General features: G+C 39.2%; 1 protein-coding gene across 16 annotated transcripts in view; it reads left to right on the top strand.

Moving 5' to 3' along the window:
- Positions 1-22807, top strand: part of cadpsb (Ca2+-dependent activator protein for secretion b) — a 66054-nt gene that overhangs the window by 5768 nt on the left and 37479 nt on the right. For all 16 annotated transcript variants that reach the window (XM_040002440.1, XM_040002433.1, XM_040002475.1 and 13 more), the window contains exons 2-5: positions 9469-9582; positions 10789-11121; positions 21811-21891; positions 22159-22392. In XM_040002440.1, coding sequence (XP_039858374.1) covers positions 9469-9582; positions 10789-11121; positions 21811-21891; positions 22159-22392 — 762 coding nt within the window. The remainder of the gene's footprint in view (positions 1-9468; positions 9583-10788; positions 11122-21810; positions 21892-22158; positions 22393-22807) is intronic.

Genomic DNA, 22807 nt, shown 5'->3' with positions numbered 1-22807 from the left:
ATGGAGACAAATTAAGCAGGATTGTTTAATTGCTGCATAAGTTTTCATTCCTGCTCCCAGTATTGCACATTCGCCTTACTGGAAAAAACTAGTGCAAAAATAAGGGTCGGCTTGTTGAGAGAAGACCAAACATTAGCAATTCTAAAACGGCATTTCATTTATCATTTTTACTGTTATACAAGTTTTTTTTTACTGAGCTTACCATAATTAAAACTGCTACTGCTTTAGTTTTATGTATTTAATCATTTTGGTCTATAATAAGCAAAAAGCAGGGCAAAGCTGTATTTATTCAATGTATTCTCATGTAAGTTCACAACAACAGGCACAAGCTCACTTTTTATCAGTCAGAAAACTTTGACTTTGAAGTTATTTTTGTTTACATTTTTGTTTGAAAATTGATTAATGATCGACGAAATGCTGAAATGTTCCCATTTGCTGTTACATCAGTTGACTATCTGATTAATCAACAAACTGTCTGAGCCCTGATCAACATGCTTCCTGTAAGCAAAGACCATTTTATTGGAAGTGTAGTGGAAGAAAACAGCAGGGATCCATTTGTACTTTGTGCCAAATGTTGACATTTACACTGCAGCAGTTGCAGCATTTATAATGCCTGTCAAACTTTGCAGAGATGGAGAATTCATTCTGAGATTGGTAGCCTGCTAGAGCGAGATCAAAACAGGTCTGCGCGTTTGACAAAACACTCCTTTAACCTTGAAAATGTGCAAGGTTAAGGGGCTATTCATAATGACATGTGCATTGCCTAGTCACGCCTATAAGTGTGTCATGTAAAGGAAAGCAAATCGAAACTAAATCAGCTATTGTAACATCTTCCTATTTCTGGCTATAATCGCATACTTTTTTCTTATACTGTAATTGTGACATAATTACAAGACAGTTGTCTCATAATTATGGGACTCTGATTATGCGTTATGGAAGTTATAATCACTCTAAGAGAACTTTTGTGAGTCTTTTGATGGATACTATGTGCGGCTGCATGTCATCACACTTTCTGATCATTGTTGAGTCCCCTAAGAGAACTCAGGCGGCTGTTGGTGGTTATTTAGGGCTCAAGAGTTTGTTGGTGCAAATGTGTGCTGTTATGCTGAACCCTGTGTAACATTGCTTCAAAGGGAAAATTACACAGGTATGAGTAAAAAGGACAACAAGGAGAGATACTGAGAGAGAGATTACTAGTGGCGATTTTCCACATTAAAGACAGAAGAGCTATAGCAGGGCCATTACTGCACCTCTCCTATGAGCCTCTCTTTCCCACTCTCCACTGAGGCACAAAGAGCACAAACAGCAGCCTGGAGCAGGCATGAGGTGGTATGTCAGGTAGATACTCTGAGTTTATTGTCACATGTTCATGCAACCAGTGCTTTAATGGTTCCCTCCTTAACGAAGCTCAAACTTTATACTCTTTCAGAGGCATTCTTCTGTGATATTGATGTAAAGTAACACAGGGGGTGTCACCAAGCAGTAAGACAACATAAAAAACAGACTTAAACATAGTGGCAAACTGTTAAAACATCTCTCAGGACATGGATTAACGCTGAGTCTACAACCTTTTATTGGTGAAGACTGTTAAGCCTTCCCAGCCAATAAATATTGGATGCGCGTTGATCTTTCCTATCACTAATTCTACAAAAGTTTTTCAAAAGCCTGATTAAAAGATTAAAAGCCGCTTTCTATTGGTGAAAACCCACAAAACAAACCTTATTGAACATCAAACAAGACTCTTGTGAGATAATCACCTTTGAAAGCTAAAAGGAGGGAACGAGGAGAGAAAGTCGGAGAAATTACAAAGGAAGACAGTAAGTGATTTGTGATGGGAGGGTGGTTGCAGACTCTTAATGAGAGTAATGCACCAGGAATGGAGTTACTGATTCACAGTCAGCTTCGTGTGCTCTACGGTATAAAGTAATGCAGTGGTACTGCAGTGTGTAGCCCTTTAATACAAAACTGTCATGGTTGCGGCTGTGTGCAGGTAGGATGAGGACCCAAACGCAAGCTCACGGAGGCAGGAATGAACTCAAAAACACAGCTTTATTGCTGGAGAGAAAAACTATACAGATTAAACTGGAAACTATAACATATTACACAGAGAAACACACAGCCATGAATGAGGGAGATCGCAACACTGACACAGGGAAACACAGGTCTTAAATACACTGGGAAATAACGAGGGGAATGAGACACAGAAGGGGAGCACAGCTGGGAGAAATCGGACATAACAAGACCCAAGGGAAGCGAAACTCAATACATTCACGCAGGACACAGACCTTCAAAGTAAAACAGGAAATGTAACATAGACGCAGACTTGACTAGGGGAGACAGAGCAACTAAGAAACACAGAGAACAATAACAGCGGCTAACTAAATACTCAGAAAACTAAAGAGAATACAAGAAAGCCAAACTAAGACACTAGACTAAAGAATAAACTGGGGCAACAAAGAGAACTAAGATCATAATACAAAAACTCAGAGACACAAGAAACTCAAAACACTGGGTCACCGACCCAGGACCGTGAAAAAAACAAAGAAAAAACAATATCAAATCGTTGCTTAATTGCCTATTTGTGTTAACATATTTGTGTTTGTGTATTTTAAGTTCTGGGAGCTTGCTCCAAAGTCACTTTCTTCCAGTTTCCAATTTAACTAATGATTTAGTTCAGGCCTCCGTCATCCGTTTCTCCAAAATTCAACAGAATCTGTGGCTCTTGTTTATCATATTTCGTGCGTACATTACCACACATTTCTAAAGTGATCGAGGAGTACAACACATGTGCATTTAATTACAGGTCAACAGATGAATTTCATCAAAATCTGTCAAAGAGAATTTGATTTTGGTGTTCTTAACTTGTGAGTGTTCATATTCATGTGGTTTTACGTTCGCTTCTGCTAAGCGATTATTTTCATCAAGCGAATGAGCAAAATGAAGAACCAGCAGAACAGACTGCTGCCTGTGAGATGGTGGTGTGTGGTAATGGATGACACTTACTAGAAGGGGCTTTGCTGGTTGTGAAAACAGTGTTTTTCTGAATATATCAGCAGCTCCACAGCTCCCGAATATGACAACACCGTGAAGGCTGGTTATACAGAACCGGAGCCTCTTGTTTTATCCCTGTTTGCTGTGTGTCAGGCTCTGTCTGTGGAGTCTGCACCTGGCTGTTTGCTAACCCAGCGGAGTGGTATTTACTCACACAATGCTGTGTGTGCATGTGACTTCAGAACAAATCTACGAGTGCAGGTCTGGTTCCAGGATAATAGCTTGTGGATGTGTCTTTGTATAATTGTAGTTTTGTGACCATAGTCGCTACGCAGTGTTGGTGTTTTGTGTTTGATGAAGCCTGCTGTTGGTAGATTTTGTGCAGCTGTCATGCAGTACTTGTTCCTGTACCCTTGTTTGCTGTTTACTCAGATGTGGGCTGGTGGTGTCATCTACAACATGAATAACCTTGTCTGGTGATAGCAGCCACTGATAACATATTTGCTAAAAACCAAGCATTGAGACAGGGCAAACAGCGGCAAACAATAGAACTGAGTTTATATAACACCCTTTCTCCAATTTTTACATTAGATTTCACAAATGTAAAGTTTACATTTTTTTTTATCTCTATTGATATACAGATGTGTAATTGTATGTTTTCTTTTTAAATATTTTCTTTTGTTTTAATTAATCGATTACACAGCTGTTTTACTTCCCAACACAGAAAACTGTTCATTTATTTTGCTGCCATTTAATTTGGGAAAGCAGCCTAATTTAACTTCCCCCTCCCCTGACATTATATAACTTTAAGGAGCTCAAGTGTGAGTCAGCAAAGCAAAGTCCTTATCGTGCTAAACTACACAAGCTACAGTACAGTGCACCACATTCAATTAGCTAATTACTCCACTGCAGACAGTGGATACAGTATACATCACAAGCTGATGACATGTTGATTCAGTCAAAGAGATACAAATATCTATATGAAGCCAATCATAACCAGTATGTACTGAAAATTTACTCTGAATCAGGTGTTATCCAGCTTACTGTACTTCAGATTACATTCAGGATCTCGGATACAACATTTAATCTCAACAATGTCCATTGTTTTAGTTTTGCACATATTTATAAAACATTAAATTAATTTACACCTCCCTTTGATGATTTAAGATTAGATCTCATACATTTAGAGTAGTACAGGTACTTTTTTTTTTTTCAATTTTAAATATCATGCAAAAATGGCAACTACAGTTGAGGTCATTTGCTACTATTAGATGTTCAGTTTTCTAAATGTAAAATGTCCTGATTAGAATGCATGTTGATCACAGTTTTTAAGATAAAACCAATGTACACGAAGAATCAAAAACAGAAAGACTGTGGTTTTTAATCTGTTTTTATTGCAATTTTTGAAAGTGGTTTTGAGCAAGATTTTTCCAGATTTTCCGAAGATCTTTTTGACAGCTTTTTCTCTTATTTATTTATCAGTTTTAGAGAACTTTTGTTTGTTTGATAAGCCGTTTCACTCTGAGCTATGAATTATTCAAACATAAAAAAAAGCACCAAACTCAAAGGAAGAACCAGTATTGTGTCTACGCATAACAGACAACTGAAATACAACAACTTAGCACTTAGTTTCTAGCAACCTGTCACAAAAACATATAATTTGCTCTGATTTCTTGAGTTGAATCTATGGAAAATGCCAAAGATAACACAGTTCAATAGTTTTACAACAACAACAAGGTCAATCCCAAAGAGTGATTAGCTGAAAAATTGTCGTATCCCAGCATCATGCACAGTATCCTTAAAAGTTTAAGGAAAATGGAAAACTGGTAGACAAAAGATGAAAAAGTTATGTACAGCAGAGGCACACTTTCTAAAAGTTGTGTCTTTCAACAAAAGAAAGGAAAATCCAGCAAAGACCTGACATAGGACCTGAGAAATGCATCTGGGTCTTTAGCTGAGACATCTACTGTTCACTGGAGCCTCATCAGAAATGGTCTCAGTGGAAGGATGGCTGTTCTTGACAGCCACAGGAAGGGAAACTATGAAAAAAAATGGACTGGACTGGAAATCAGTGGGCTGATGGACTGATGAATCCAGTTTTTGGCTTAAATCATTATTAACACATTCGGAGGAGGTATAACAGTGACCGTCTACAGTCATCCTTAAAACACGGTGGAGGCTCTGTCATGACTTTCAGTCAGTGGTTCTGCAGATCTGGATCTGGTCAAAAATATAAATACAGAAAAGTGTGGTTCCATAGTGTAGTGGTTTACGCTGACTCAAAATGCCTTGGGGACTGCGTCAGGAACAGCATCCAGCATAAATCTGCTAAAACAAGCATGCGGCTCTGAGAGAAGCCAAAAGTAAATTTACGAACACAGAAAGGCACCCTCAGAATTTGGTCCATCATGTAATGCCATTGGGGAAGCATCTGATTAGCAACAAACACAATGGCATTGCAATACAAGCATAGCTGGATAAAAAACATCAACAGCAACAGAAACAATGGATCACAACCAGTCAAGGATCGGCCTCAACATTATTGAAGCAGTGTGGAATCATCTTGACAGAGAGCAAAGGGGAGCCAAATTCCCCAAAAAAGAGCTTTGAATGACCGGGAGAACTATTCATAAGGACTCGTTAAAAGAATGACAAGAAAGCTTCTCTAAGAGGGTTCAGGCTGTGTTGAAGAATAAAGTAAGCCATACCGAATATTGACTTTCAAGATCATTAGTATAGCACAACCCTTGCATTATTTGATGTACTGTATTTCTGATGCAGTAAATCAGAGCGCATTTTTACCATTTTCCTTGTAAAGGCTTTGACCCCATCATGATGTACAAAACCAAAACAGTGTACAAACGAAAGATTAACGTCCTAATTGCAAATAACAAAAACAAAGAGTTATTTCATAGCAAATGCAGAGACCTGACTCAGACTGTGGCAAAATAGAAACATACCAACAGAAGAACAGAAAATTACTCAATAAGCTCACTGAAGAATGACTAAAGGTCACTGATGTTTTACAAGACATGCGCCTGAGGGAACTTAGTACCGCGAATCTCTGTTAGAGACTCAGTGGGCGTTTAGATACAAACTGAAATTATGCAAAGTTAAAGTAGACAGACTTTCTAGCACACAGTAACAAAGAATATTCCCTAGAAAACGTAGCAGGGAATTAGGGAATTTATCAGCGCTAATCCTTCATCGTGCCCAGTGCCATATCTTGTGACGTAAATCTGCTTTTGGTCATACAAAGTTGAAATACTGAATTTATTGAAGTTTTATGCAACCTAAATATCATCCACATGGCCAAAGTGAAAAATTTACTCTCAGTTTAAACTGCAATGAAGCTGCTGTGCATGTGCATGGCTCCTCTATTGATATGTGAACGGTGATTAATACCAATGCCCACTTCATTGCCAGCGAATGAATCACTGGGTAACACTGCAATCTTGATAAGAGCCACAGAGAAGAATCAATATGACCAAAGCAGCAAAGTATGTCTTGGGAGTCTGGCAATACTGATGAAAATGCAGGCATTTTCTTTCATCCATTAACACAGCACGGTTCTCCAATGAGGGAATAAATGAAAGCACAAAAAACTCCAAATACTTCCAGTAGTCAAGCTGTGCTTCAGCTTTCTCCCCACATATGCAAACTGAATGGAGTTAGTAGCTTATTATGTTGTCACATGATCTCAGATCAGCCCGAAGAAACTGTCAGTGGAAGAACTATTAGCTTTGACCTTTCAAGGTAAAATCTTCAGGTAAAACACAAATGTGCTCTCCCACTGTTCCAATCACAATATCCCATCTTTTTGTCATTTTTACTCCGGTACCTTTTTAAATGTTATATTTGAAAAGAAATATCTCACATTCATATCATGTTATTGAGGACAGAAACAGTGAGGTTTTCTGTATTTCATTTTAATTACTGAAAGAACAGATTAATTATTGAAAGAGCTGCCTGATTCATTTTCTGCCAGTTGATACCTTGACTAATTGTTTCAGCTGTAATTACAAACGCTCATTAATATCCAGTCATAATGGTCACAAATCTGTTCTGGTCTACACAACACAGACTTTGTGTTGTGCACAAAGTCTGCAGTATAAAGAGTATATATCAGTGCTTGGCTCTATTTATGCAAGCTACACTATGAATGACCTCAGAGCTAGTATTACAAGTGTTAGCTTTGCTAAAACATTTCAGTCAGCCTGATTCATCTTTGTTTTTTGCCTCTTTTGAAAGCTCAGCAGTAAAAAGCATCTCTCAGGATGCATTTTCCTCTCTGTTTGACATATTATTCACATTGCTTTCTTTGCCTGTTTTTGAAAAACATTGTACATCATTACTGAGCATGCGACTTCAGTCTGAAGAGCCACACTCCTGTTTTATTACACAGAAAGCTGCTTAGGAAATTTCCATCCATCCATTCACTTTCTTAATTGTGCTTCTAGGCTACCTGTAATAGGAGGAGAGGTAGGGTACAACCTAGACAGGTTACTAGTCTATCACAGGACCAACACAGATAAAAAGAAAACTAGAGCCAGTTTAGAATCACCAAGGAACTTAACGTGCATGTCTTTAGACAGTGGGAGGAAGCTATAACCGGTATAAACCTGGTATAAACCTGATATGGATTTATACCAGATACAGGAAGAAAATTCAAACTCTACACAAAAACGTCAACCAGGACACTGAGGTCAGACTTCTCTGCAGGTATTTCTGAAATGTATAAGAAATGTGTTATTGGGAGGAAATATAAAGGGAATTAAATCTTCGAAATTAAAGTAACTCAGTTTATTATACAAGTGAAAACAGATGTTTTTATCCTCAACCTCACTTTCAGATATGGATAATATCTGACTATGGACAAGTGTGTCAACCCCAGCTCCCGTGTATCCCCATAGACCAGAGCAGTTTGCATACTCATGTTAATATTAACATCTCTTGCCTTAGGATGTTCCTTAAACGCCATGGTTTATTAAAACACAGCAGGAATTGCCTAGATTTTTCTTTAATCTCACATCTAGCTGTGGGAAACATGAATTAATCTGAAACCTGAAGCAGAGGGGCAGTATCGATCCCCGATGTAGATGTGCCGTTTTATGTTGTAAGTGGAACTTGTTTGGACGTTAAGTGGATGTATCATCCTGAGATCCTCTGTACCACAACAATCGCCTAAAGTAAAAGAGATGTCTTGGTGAAATGATTTGTGATACCTCCAGTTTCAGTCCATATTATTTTTACTGGACAGGTCATCTCATTTTTAACCTCTGGTGATAGTATCGACTGGCTGGGTGTTTGTATTTTGACCTGAATGCGTTAAAGCTTTCTAACTCTGGCACTTGGCTCTAATAGTGAATTCTTAGAGGCTATTACTTTCTGAGCACTATCAAACGGGGTTGGGGTAATATGATGGACACACAGATGGTGTTGAAATTGCCTCACAGGCACACGATATGTGGTGCTTTTCCACCTCACTCCTACACCAAAGTCTGTCACTTGCAATGTGCTGCTGAACGCAGGCAGACACACACATTACCAGCAGGTCCCGTATAATAACAGGTTGAACTGTAAGATTGAAGGCACTTATCAGAGGGAGACTGTCAGTCTTGACCTTTAGATTACTGAGTCAGTAACCATGTGTGAAATCAATACATGGACATCAAGACTGTAATGAAGATCGAAACTGGAACAAAAGGAAGTGATATACAAAATCTTACTCATGTGCACAGATGTATCTCAGGAAGTTCACAGATAACAAGCACGCCATGTTATGTACTTTAGCTCAGAATAATTTTATTTAATAGATGTTATAACATGTTATAACAAGTTTATAATCTATAGTGAGCCATTCTGTAATGCTACATAGGTCAACATGATGATGTTAAACAATTTTATATTGACTGTATTTTTGCAATTTAGCGTGCTTTGCTAGCTGCTAATCAGCAAAATTCGAGAGATTGCTGAGACAAATATAGTCAGTAGTTTTGTAGGGGTTTAATATGCAACCATTGCACACCTTTTTAGCTGTGTGTGATTTATTTAGTTTGGCAGATTTCCACTGTTTAGGTTTCAAGTGGGGAAGCCATTAGGCAACGCATTTCATCTATAAGTGATGGTAAAAAAGGAGTATGATTGGCTGTTGTTCAGAGGCACTAGAGGTAATGTGGGTTTAGGATGTAGATGCAAAGCTGGAGCTAGCAAACACTCAGTGTAACATCATAAATCCACTTGCACTTATATTCTGTGGGCTACGACTGAAGGAATGAGTCACAGAATGAGATACAGTTAAATGAAATGAATTTGAATAAGAGGAGATATTTGGTGAAAATGGTGAGAAGCATGCTCGATGCTTGTTCCGTGATTTGTGTGAATCTGACCGAGGTAAACAATGAAAAACTGGCTTTATTATTTGGTTTAAACGTTTTTTTCTCATGACACAATCTTTGTTTGTTCTTGCTTCCACAGATTACCAAGCAGCAGCTTCAGCAGACCAAGGATCGCTTCCAGGCCTTCCTCAATGGAGACACACAAATTGTGGCTGATGAGGCATTCATCAACGCTGTGCAGAGTTACTCTGAGGTACTAACAACCCACCCTACGTAGCCATAGCAGCACAATCACAGTAATAACCTTTTCATTCAAGCTCAGGCGCTTAATGCTTCCAAATATGCTGCATTTCGTATGATTCTAAATGTTCACATTTTCACTCTTGTAAAGCACGGCACTTTTTGTTGTGTGTGCAGGATATTCCACATTATTCTCTCTAAAATGTGTAGCTTTCAATCTAAAAAGTCAGAAAAGCACTGCACAGCGCTCTTGCTGTTCCATGTCAAAATGCCTGAATTCTGAGTGGTAAAATGGTGGCTGAAGCTTTTCACTGCACAGATTATGAGTCAGAGCATGTGGTTGACACAGCCATCTTTTCCAAGCTCACTATTCAATCTGCAGATGAAAAAGTCATTACTACAATGCTTACAGGACAAAAGGAATTACATATAGGGGGATATGTTAAATTAGTGATGGAAAAACAAGCCATTATGAAAAACGTTAATGTGAGACTGGAACCCTCAGGAAGTGCACACACAATTACTCTTTTTGCAGAAGTTAATTAGGAGATAACTAACACAGGCGTGACAGCTGAACAGGAATCTCATTTATTTTGTGATATTTAATATTAATGTGAAATACACAACAAGTGTTCAGAATTAAATATTGAAAACCTGAAACTGTGCATCCCTCTTGCACTCATATGTAGGGTACAAGATGTCTTATATAGTCATTCAGCCATCATTGGTGTCATAGAAAAATTTATGGTAAACACATTTTCATAAAATAAGGACATATGAATTTCAAAAATAAAATGTCACGAGTAATTTACCGCGGCACTCTGGTGTTTCAGCACAGTAGTCACTGCTTTGAGTCATAATGAATACTAAGAACAAAATTTGACTGTCAAAATAACAAAGCAGTCATCTTTGATAATTGCTTCACAGTGACAATATTGCCTTGTCTGGATGTCTCCCTGTTAGGCTGTCATTAGCTGCACACAGAATGCCTGTCTTGAGTCACAGCAAATGCATACATGCTCTGATTTTTCACTCCAAAGTTATTATTCAGTTTAATGGTTTTGTTTTGCTGTTGAAGACAGATATTTGCTGTTTGAAGCCAAGAGTGACAGCAGAGCTGCCATATAATTACTGATCATCATTTTAAAATAATAACATTTTTTTTTAAATACATTTCCTATTCAGCTGCAACTATTGACACTGGTCTTTCACAATGTAGGTATTTCTTAAGAGTGACCGTGTGGCAAAGATGGTCCAGAGTGGTGGCTTCTCAGCCAACGATTTCAGGGAAGTGTTCAAGAGGCACATCGAGAAGCGCGTGCGCAGCCTTCCGGAGATCGACGGTCTGAGCAAAGAGACGGTGCTCAGCTCCTGGATGGCCAAGTTTGACACCATCTACCGTGGCGATGAGGATCCGCGGAAGGCGCAGCAACGCATGACTGCCAGCGCGGCTTCCGAGCTGATCCTCAGCAAGGACCAACTGTACGAGATGTTTCAGAATATCCTCGGCATCAAAAAGTTTGAGCACCAGCTGCTTTATCAAGCCTGCCAGGTAAGGCATCACACCTGTGTGACACATGGCTTTCCTCCTTGACTCCAATACATGCAAATTCTGTCCCAAGTTGGGACATGCCAACCTCTGAGCATGGTCCACTGACTTCTAATTCCTTAATTAGACTAACTGTTTAACATTATTCACAGTGCAAACTGTTACTGTGGTTTATTAGATCCCCCTTTGTGTTTATTTTAATGCTGAAAGTTTACTTCTTCACCTTTTTTTTCCCCTTTGCAACTATACGCCACAACTTCTCGGTTCTCCTGTCTGTGCTGTGGTTAGAACACAACAACAACACACTTTATCCTTATAATACCACAGGCTAGTTGCTTTTTTGCAGGGTGTGAACCGGATAATTTGTTCATAGATTATTAATAATAACAGTGGCACATTTATGACTGTAGGTGCATTTAGAGTTATAAATATTTGTCCCATATGGAACTGTTAGCGCTAGTGTTAAATGGGGATATTATAAAAGCAAATTAGTCTCCTTGACATATATCCCTTGATACCAGACAAGCAATGCTCCATTGTAGTGGAGATATATTGTGATTGCTGGTGGATAAAAGTGGACACTTGGGTGCTTGTGTCAGAGATAACTCTCCTTCCCTTGCTGTCTTTACTGCTCACTATGAGAAAGCTAAAAGCACTGCTAATGTTGCCTTTCTTTGCGATTTGGCAGGATTTGGAGGAAACCTCTGAAATGTTCATATCTGGTCACTAAATAATTTCATTTAGTTCTAATGAACACATCTTATGGGAGGCAGTTTAGTTTTTAAAGCACTTAGCTACTTTGGATCAGGTGTCATTCTACCTTCAGCAGCTGCTAAAACACAAGCAGATGGCATGAGATGCTAGTAAGCTAATTAAATCAGTTTAGTATTATTGAAATGTCTCAGATGGAAACTAACTACATAGGCTGTGTTCTGCATGTGTGTATTGCTTATGAGCAATACATGGCGCTCATATTCAGTGTGTTTTTCTTCCCAAGCCTTTAAAGATGCTTAACCTATTTTTTTATACTCTGGCAGCAGGGCTGATGGTATAGGGTCACAAATTTGCATGCAAAACATGCAATTTCTTCAAACAGAACCTAGCTTGAACAATGCAGATCAAAAATTAACAATTCACCAGTACAAATGTACAAATACAAACATGGTGCATAATTGTATTTCTACGCCCTTGCATTGCAGTTGCAGGTAAGTTGGTCAGTTATGTGTCTCCTCGTGAGTGAAACAATCTGAATAAGAGCATTTGCTTTTATATCTGTTTTCACTGTAACTGTTTTTCCAGGTGTTCTTGGCATCTTGTTTCATTTCTTTTGCCGCTGTAATAAATGTATTTGACTGTACTATTGGTGCCTTGGAGCATCTCTCAGTAAGCAACCAGCTGCTGCATACTGCCCTCTACTACATGATAAAATCCGCACTAAAAGGAAATGCAGCAATCCAGTCTGCATGGCTCAGGGCTGCTGGGATTTGATGAAAGGTTTTCATGGATTGGCTGGGATTCAGAGGCCATCATTTTTTAGCTGTTATCACTGGGGATTTATATTTTTTGCACTTGCATTCAACTAGTCAAAGGAAACACTGGTCTATTTCTGTCTCGTGCTAAAGTAAGAGCAGCCCCTGGAAATGACTAACAGACTGATTAGACGTGTACGGCCAGCTGCTGCACCAGCCAAACTCTGAGCATGGTCTACTGACTAATGGCTGCACATTTATTTATCTGCAGTGACACCAAGCATGACCAAATAACTTAAAAATGTGCTTGGTGTCTACACTGAAAAGTCATAATTAGTCTAATCTATGTTGAAGTCTGTGTCCACTTGTAATTCTTCACATGATAGCGTTTATAGAAAAATACGTTTGTATTGGGTTTTTCTTGAGTAAAATAGTAATGTGAGAAACCAGTTTTAAAACGTCTAGGAAAGCTTTTCATGTATAAGTGTTGAGAGTTTTGTGAGCATTGGTTAACCTGCGACAGAAGAGCTTTTTACTGCTGTTACAATCGCTTTTTGTGTGACCTTATTTGTATGATTGATGGAGTGCTAAGTTATTAGCTAACTTGCTGAAACTTAAGTTTCATCAGCAGACTGTAAACAATAGAACCAGGCACCTACCAATTAGCATTCAGTAGCAAATAAAATACTCAAATTTCACTAACCAAAATTGGAGCACAGACTTTCTTGACGGCTGTCTGTATTTTTGGTCAAATAATTGCAATAAAAATGTTCCAAAAGCCATTAGGACTACAAACAAGGATAAATTTGGTCCAAATTTCATGACTCAAATTAGCTGAGGTGAAGCCAAGAAGACACCTACTGTTAGCAAAGATTAGGCCTTTACAAAATTTGAATTCCTTTTGTAGCCAATATACAGTTGTTGTGATTGTTATGGTTAGCTTTATAGACAAAAATTGCTATGTGTTGTTGTGAAGTTTAACATGGGCACCTAGCATGCAGATTTATACTTGGATGTTAATTCTACAGGGATGTTATAACCCCCTCTTAAACCCTGTGGCGTAACTTACACCATAATCTGATGGTGCACCTCTCTTGAAATGTAATTTTCACCTTGTCACCACCTTCTTTTATATGTGGCAAATCAACAAGGTAACTAACACATAAAACAACACACGCATGAAAGCTGGTAACAAGTTCAGCCAATTATGTAGGTTACATTGTAATGTAGGCTCTACAAGGATTTCCTGCAGAAGCCTAAATCAGAGAAAACCCACTTTAAGTGGCCAATACAGCTTTTGGCAGTTTTCTTTCTTTTTATTAGCTCAAGAGTTGATGCCTGCTTTTATTGCTATTAGTTTGATTGTGTGACTGAATTTTTTTAAGGTAATGATGGAAGTAACACGAATCCAGAAACAAACACACTGCTTTAAAGCAGCAGTCCGGCAGCTCCTATGTTCTGCAAGGTAAAATTATAGCTTTTGTAAAAAAGAGTCTGGTGCTTTTTACAATCAGACAGTTCTTCCTGATGGATAACCGATTGTAAAAAGCACCACTGTCTGGCAACTTAGCAGTGAAAATAAAATGCAGACTTAAACTGGTGAATTGATTTTGACTTTTTTATAGATTTCCGTCTCTGTCCTCGGCAGTACATTCTTTAGCTTCGGTCCCTATGATAAGTAGCTGATAGTGTAAACTACAACACAATTTAAAACACAGAAACAAGCAAACAAAGAAATCAAACCAACCCATAAGCACTTATGTTTGCTCTTGCAGCTAACAACAGGACATTTTGTATCCATTGCTAGTGGCTGATGCATTTTTGTTAATGGCATGATACTCACTTCTCTTGCACTCACCTCAGGAGAAGTGCGCAGTGAAGGAATGGCATTATGCACGCTTTCAGGTCAACAACTGCTCGGTAAAGTTCTTACTCTCTTGTAGAGCTTGGTGGGAACCTAGTTGCTGAAGGAACTGAAGTAATTAGCTGACAAATCATTTCGGCACGACTAATGCTACCACTGCTCGCAGATTCTTATTCTGAGTTGTTTTAATCACTGATATTTATTCACATCAATGGGCTCTCACTTACTGAAATGATTCTCTAATCTCGAGCGACTGATTAAATTACCTAAGCCTGGGAATAAGAAGAAAAGCACAAACAAAATGAAACTTTCCCCTCTGAAGAATTGCAAATCATGGCCTGTAGACACCCACCCAGAGCGAAAGATGATATTCCAATCAGTTTGCCTTTGACAGGTTTTTAAAGGAGATCCCTCCTTTTTCCCTTAAATTTGTTATGTCAGCAACTGTTAGTTGGGAAATGAGGCCTGAGCTCTTCCTGGTTTAGCCTGTAGCTGATATAATGGCGTAATGGAGCCTCTTCACTCCACACAGGATTGGGAGAGGATGAAAGCATTTGCTATGCCTGGCAAGCCACCTCTTAGCTGAAAAAGCAGTGATGTGAAGCTTGATGTATGGATGGAATATAGACAATATTTATTATATGGGAAAACTATGAAACAAACTATTTCCATGTTTTCCAAATCTCCATTATAGAATAGAATAGAATTCAACTTTATTGTCATTGCACATGCACAGGTACAGGGCAACGAAATGCAGTTTGCATCCATCCAGAAGTGCTTTAGTGATATAGATATATTACAATATATATTAGCAATAATATAGATATGTGAGTATATTACAGAAATGGGTCTATTATGGTATGTTATAATGTACACGGTATGAAGTATGTTGTGAATATTCTATAACTATAAGTATGTACAGGCTGTAGTGAGTACAAGCTATGTACAGGATATGAACAGGATATAAATATGAAAAACTATACAGAATATGAAATAAATAACTTTACAGAATCTGAGATATACAGCTATACAGAAATGGGAACTATGCAAGTTGTAAACAGTTGTAGGATTAAAGATTATCGAATGTACAGAATGATTATTTACACAGAGCTATACAGTAGTGCAGTTAAGATAAGTGAGGGTGTAGATAGTTTCTACAGAGGCTATATAAAGTGCTAGTGGTTGTGAGTGGTGGTTCAGTCCATGTTATTATTCGCATATCGCAGCAAAATAACAACCTCTTTTCCTGAAAAGTGTACTAATAGACTATTTTATAGTCCTAGCTTGAAATATTCCCTAAGTCCAGTCCTTAAGACATGGTGCCAACTCTCTGTGGGAACACCAAGTGAGTCGTGACATCTTCTTGTTTTTCCTCTGTGCTTTGATGCATTTGGGCATCCCAGCTTTACCTATAAGCAGAAATCAGTACTTGGAAACCCATATGGAGTCATTTCTCTTTATCCAGAGACACTCACTAACCAGGGAGGCTTTTGCATGTTGATGGGCCCTCTCTCACACTTCCATCTTACAGAATAGCCTTGATATTGATGTGGCTCTGTAGCCTGTTTTGGTCTTCTAGCCACAGATTGCATTGAATCCAAGCTCAGTTTACTTCAGCTTCTTGCATTCAAAGATCTACCATACCGTTCCATCCCATATTCTCTGGAGGTTGCAAAACATATTAGGAAACCCTGATAGTGAAGTTTTTTCTGAAGGTCTCCATCTGCCGTAGCTCAGCTCTCTCCGATCTCAGCTTTTGTTCTTCCCTTGTCTGAGTGATGACCTTCCCGCCTACTCTTGCTGATAGTTTCTCAGGCAACACAAGCCTTTATCTCTGAGACAGACTGCCCTTGTTTCACGGCACACTTTGGCTACAGCGTTGCTGTGCTTGAGCACCAGCTTTGCCTGCTTCTAATGGGGTTCACTCTAGCTCTAGGATGCTTTTGCCAAAAAGCCCTATGACCAAATTTTCCACCATTGTTTCATATAGAGTACACTGCCAAATAAGGCATGGACGTAATCAAAATCACTTACATCATAGCACCAACTTGCAATTAAGTGTTGTTCTGTTGATAGAGTTATTATAGGTCAGCTATAAAGATCAAAAAAGCTATGCCCGTCACAATGTTTAATAGGCTGGACCTGGTTTAAAAAGATCATGCAGCAGGTTTGAAAACAGATTCATCCACATGTCAAACAGCTTCCATAAAATGATTTTACTGTCTGTGCAATGCTTCGAGTTCAAGGCTCTTATCAAGGCTTCTGAAAAGTAGAGTTACAATCTCGAACACTCATATAATAAGAGTAACATAACATATCTTATGTGTTGTTAAGTGCTGTAAGCAGGAGCCCATTGATGTGAATTTGTATTTGTATACAAGTCTATCTCTAATAACTCAAATCATTTTTTAGGACTCAGGGTGAATATAATTCACGCGTACTTCCTGTTTTGAGGTGTCCCTAGGTTTTAAGAACAAGGCACATTTGGAGCCCTGTGTTGAAGATATGCAGAAATGAGATGGATGTTCTTGAAAAGAAAAAAATGCAGTTGCAATTACATTTTCTAATTGGGGTACCTTGCACGATGGTGCGCTCAAATAAGTACAGCCTTTTCTCACATCGTGCAGATTAACACACATAAAGCACAAACGCATTGATGCACACAGCAGCAGTTCTAAATATAGGACAGCTTCAAGTCCTGCAGGTCTCATCTAGCTCCGATCTAGCCCTGCCCGCCCTGTCTTTGGTCTTTATAAAAATCTGCCTCTGGCAATGTTTACAGGCTGCCGCTAATGTCCCAGCATCCACCTGGGAATGTGTTATCAGCTGAGCTGTTAACTACCCGCCTGCTTCTGCTCTGTCACCTTTAACCTGCTGTCAGTCTAGCGAACACTGAGGAAGTGTCACCTTTATTTAGCTGCAATGGTGCTGTAACATAGACAGAAATTTACCTTTTAGCCAGTCTTATTTATATGAGATTACCTGTCCACCTATATTGTCCCTGAGAGCCACTGACAATAGTGACCTTTCAGTAGTTGTAGGCTTGATAAGATTGGGGTGCTGTGGGCCTCAGTAGGTGGTGGCTGTTAGTTCCATCAGCTCTCCTCCCCTTTCACAGCAAGCACTGTCTTTCCTTTTAAAAGCTGTCAGGGCAGAGATGGCAGTAACAGAAGAAATGCGACCCCATCCCCCCCTTCACATTGCACCCGTTAGATTCACGTGCTCTTTCCATGTTAGCAATTTTGCAGATGAACTGCAATTTACACATATCTGTAATAAAATATGTGTTAATGCCTTGTTCAATTTCACTTATAAAAGATTTTCCTGTGAAGAGATATTTCCTTGACATATGGGTTTAGGTCCGTCGTATTCTCTGGATTTAGCAGGAGGGGGAAAGCACACAGCACAAAGCACACATACAATAAAAATGCAGCGTCAGACACTGACAGGCTGAGCTGCTGAATTTCCAGGCTGTTCTTTTGGGATTGCAAGAATCAGATGTCGCTTGCACCGCAGTCCAACAGTACCCAGATCTCTGAGCGTTTTGACAGGCAGCACAAGACCAGCAGCAGCAGGGAAAGAAGGGAAAGGAAAGCATATAGGATCATTCAGAGCTGTGGCTGTGGATAAATCTGTTTTGGGGGTTTTTTTGCTCTTGGACAATGAAAATAATACTCTGGTTCATGATATTTCCTGCCACAGGATGCTCTCCATCATTTAAGAGTCTCAGCGTGGCAGAGTACTGCTGTGCTTCTAATGCAGACATTCTGCTGCAGCTGGTGGCAAAGTCTGATTATGTGCTCTACTAAACAGGAACTCTGGGTTATGTAGTAGGGTGGCTGTTCAGTGGCCAACACTGGTAGCACACCACACTTGACAGTTCACCATTTAACACACATCTGAATATATTACAAACTGATAACACATTTCAGTAATGAAAACAATATTCCATTAATTGCATGACTAAGCTTCTAAAATGTATTGCCTTTTTTTCAATGTACAGACCGTGACCACGGGTGTCTGTGTCAGTCTTTTCCCTCCTGTGTGTTACTTACTACACCCCTCCTCTGCTTCTAATGGCTGCACCGTGACTTCACCTCATTCTCTCTTAGAAAGGATTGCTGGAAGGGGCGAAGAATCAATATGGCAAAGCCTGAAAGACAAGGCCTGTTAATGTAATATAAGTGAGTGAAATACCATAAGGCACAGAGAGGTCAGGTCTGGCACGCATCCCATTAGCAGGAGACCAGAGGAGTTTAAAGCACTGTTATCACAAATAGAATCGGGAGCTCAGCTGGTGAGACCAAGTGGCTGTTAGTGATAAAATCAAAAATTGACTGTGATACATTACCCCTCTCAAGAACACCATGCTATATGCGTTGCATATTTTATGGTATCCTGCTTCTGTTGGGGCACTATTTCATGTTATTTTCAAGCTTGTCATATTGAAAGTCACTTAACCCAATAAGGGACATATAGTTGGAAAAAGTATTGCCACATTTTCAAATAACTGAATGATTTTTTTAGACAGTGAGAAATATAAAATATTTTAAAGAACTTATATTATTACAGTGCAGCTCATGCCCCTGCTGTGCATTGAAATATTAGAGATCACAGGTTTCTTCTACAATTTTGCAATGTTTTTATCGACAGTCTCTTGCCCTGTATATTCCTTTGGCAAACTGAAGTATTTTTATTCTAGAGATTTACTTTCTCTTGAAAGTAAATCTCTGATACGGTATGTGTGTGCCACGAAAACTGTAGCGTCACATTTTCCCACCAGTTTTAATGCTCATGTAAACCTCAAGAATTTTACAGTTTAACAGCGCCTTGGTGAGACGGGGCTGATTTTTATTTTTCACTGTAAAACTCACGCACACCACACCGCTGGGTGGAGAGGTTTGTGGCTCCCCAGGTGCAACTGTGCTGCAAAAAACACCCCATCTCAATTAGGCTGCAGACCTCATAGTGGGAACGGTGCTGACTGGTGAGTCACAACATCAAATTTGACAAGAATGAGACATTTTGGCTGAGAGAATAACTGAAGGAGTGAAACATGCAGAAGCACAGTGCATGAAAAAGAGATCAGCCATTTCCACTACATCCTCGTGTCAGCTAATATAAAACTCTCATTCATTATTGATGTAAGAAAGACGCAGTTTTCTCTGCTTATCATTACTCTGGGGCAAATTTTAGGCGAACAGATGTCAGGCCTGCATCTAATGTTGTCCAGTCGAGGCACTTTTCAAATATTGTAAATGAGTTGCGTTATCTCTCGTTTTGATCCTGCGCACCGAAAAACGTTCTGGATGGCTCATTTCAAGACAGAGCTGTTCTTTATCACTGTTGTTGTCATTTCTTTTGGCCCACCCAGCTTAGCCTTTCCCGAGGCATCAATTTAAGATCAGCTGTTTGAAATGTGCAGCTTGACCATGGCCCATCTACACCAAAAGCTATAATGTGAATGAACCTGCGATAACAGTGAAAGCACTCAATTAAACAAATGACCCAAGCTCGTGTATTTAATTTGGGATGCTAGAACAATAGAAAGCAGCAGCTTACTGATTTTGGTAATTCATTATTAATGGTGGCACAGTGGTGCAGTGGTTAGTGCTGTCACTTTATAGCAGGACGTTCCTGGAGTTTTAATGCAGTGGACAGCCGGGGTGGGTGTCCCACATGCTTGTTATGTTAACTGGTGATTCTAAATTGGCCGTAGGTGTTAATGTTAGCATCTCTGTGTTAGCCTTGTGATACACTTTTCACCTGTTCAGGGAGCAATTCTGAGATACCCTCCTGCCTCTTTATGATCCTGAATTGGATCAGTGTTTAAGAAAATGGATGCGTCATTAACATTGGATGTACTGAGAGTGGGCTGAGCAGTAATAGCAAAGGATGTGTGTCATAATGGAAAAAATTAATTAATAAATAAAAATAAAAACAATTGCCCCGAACAGCTAATTGTAACCAAATGAGCGCCCACGCACAGTTGTTATGCTGTATTCCCATAAACTAGTTCAACTAGTAATCGGAAGGTTGGTGGTCCGATCCCTTGCTCCAGTCTGCATGCCAAATATCCTTGGGCAAGATACTGGCTGCTCTCCGATGCATCCATCAGAGCGTGAATGTGTGTAAATGTTAGAAAGCACTTAGGCTTGAATGGATGTGAATGAGGCATGTGCATGTCTTCAATTGCTCAGGTAGAGTAGAAAGGTGCTTTATAAGAACCAATCTATGTACCATTTACAATAAACAACAGCTTCACCAGTGTCACAGTATTTTTTAGTAATAGTAGCTTTTTTGTTCACAACTTTTACTTTATTTATATTCTGTTTCTTGTGATAAATTAGATACTTGCTAAAAAAAAAAAAAGGCCTCTCAATAATTATCCAGTACCTTAAATTTAATTATCTAAATTTAGAGTTTTCTTTGTTCCGCTTCCAGCATCTGCAGCTGAAAGTGTGCGTGAGCCGATGTTGCCCACATCTTTGTTATGTCATTAATTATTTATGACAGCTTGCCAGAGCTCAAAGACAAAACCACATTCAGTAGAGTGTTTTTCAGTATTTTAGCAACACCAAGTCAAGTTGACTGTCCTTATGTTTGCGAATCCAGTGCGACTTGAGTCCGAGTCCCAAGTCTACAGCCTCACAGTTCATTCACTCAAATTGAGTCATTGAAAGCAACGCCTTATGTGACTCCACAGGGAGCATAAGACCAGCATAAGACCTCGGGCCATGTGACTTGACTCAGCAACAGCTGTTCCTGAAGTGAAAATCTGAAAGTTTAATAATAAAATTAAAAATAAAAATCTAGGGAGCTTACCAGATCTCTGTAACGTGCTCATATTTTCTGTCCAAGGCAAAGCAGTTCAAGGTGGCATTACTTGCTTCTAATCTCACTTAACTGTTGTGGCCCAAATTACATTGTAGGAAATGTATGTGGCAGCGCGTGACACGGAGGAAGACTGCGTGAAATGAGAAATATATGTGTTCCTGCTGTATCAGTGTTGATTGTTTCCTTAGACCATGTGCCCTCGAGGTCTGATAAAGATATCAAATTTATTGTGCTATATGTCATTGTGTTTACTACAGTTCTCTGTGTATTACCACCAACAACTGTTATCTGGCTGTATACAATAAGAGCAATATGCCGTGCAGGTCCTGTCTGGTTCCTCATGAGCGTACGTGCACCTCGTCAGTTGCCATGACATTCCAACAAAACTGGCTAAATACCTATATTCCTATGCAACCTAAACAAGTCATTATTAACAGTAACAATAATGATAATATTTCACATTTAAAGCATTGCAGTACCTAGTGGGATTCAACTGACTTGCTTTTCTCTGGTTACCAATAGCTGGACAACCTGGATGAGCAGGCTGCACAGATCAGACGAGAGCTGGATGGTCGTCTTCAGATGGCAGACCAGATTGCCAGAGTGAGTCAGACTCAGCGGGGGAATTCATGCTTTGTTATATAGTTAATATGTTGCCAATATGGTGTAACTTTTATAAACATCGTAGTGGAAGAGAGTAGTGTATGGGCAGTATTTACAAATGTTGCTGTATTTACTTTACACATAATTAGCATTGCTTTAGGAAACTAATTAAACTGACGTAAATGAACCTTTCTTTGATATTTTTATCATTTTTATTTTACCCGACTTGTAGTTCTCTTCTGAGCCTTTTTATATTTTTTTCAACAGGGTGGAAAGTTCCCCAAATTTGTATCTAAAGAGATGGAGGCCATGTTCATCGAGGAACTCAAGTCTTCAGTGAATCAGCTGATGGCCAACTTGGAGAGCATGCCTGTGTCTAAGGGCGGGGAGTTTAAACTCCAGAAGCTGAAGCGGGGACACAATACCTCTATCATTGATATGGGCCAAGAGGATGAGAACACGCTGTCCAAATCTGATGTGGTCCTGTCCTTTACTTTAGAGGTAATTAGATACTAGATATGAGTGTGTGATGATCAATATGTGAAAATCACAAGCATTACAAAGTTTCGATGGTTTTGAGATGGAGTACTGTACAAATGTTTCAGGCACTCAAAAGAAGTAGGGATATTTACAGAAAATAAACTATTTTCACACATTCGCTGCATCCCTAAACCGTTCTAGACTTTTAGAAAGGTTTAGGGATAGACCCTACGGAGATGCATGTGAGAACACAAGTGTCTGATGCAGCTGACATTAAATAGTCTTTAATTTACTTGTTATTAAGTCAGTGTGACATCTGATTGTGCTAATATGAGAATACAGGAGGTAATAGCCTGTTGAATTAGATACAAGGACTTCTCTTTCAGAGACATCCTTGTATCTTCTTCCTTTTCGAGCCAGCTCTTTATGAATGTCA

Source organism: Simochromis diagramma, unplaced genomic scaffold (genome assembly GCF_900408965.1).
Source record: "Simochromis diagramma unplaced genomic scaffold, fSimDia1.1 OVJJ01000320.1, whole genome shotgun sequence".
NCBI lineage: Eukaryota > Metazoa > Chordata > Actinopteri > Cichliformes > Cichlidae > Simochromis > Simochromis diagramma.
The sequence above is the reverse complement of the archived record's forward strand: the minus strand, read 5'-3'. Positions and strand labels throughout refer to the sequence as shown.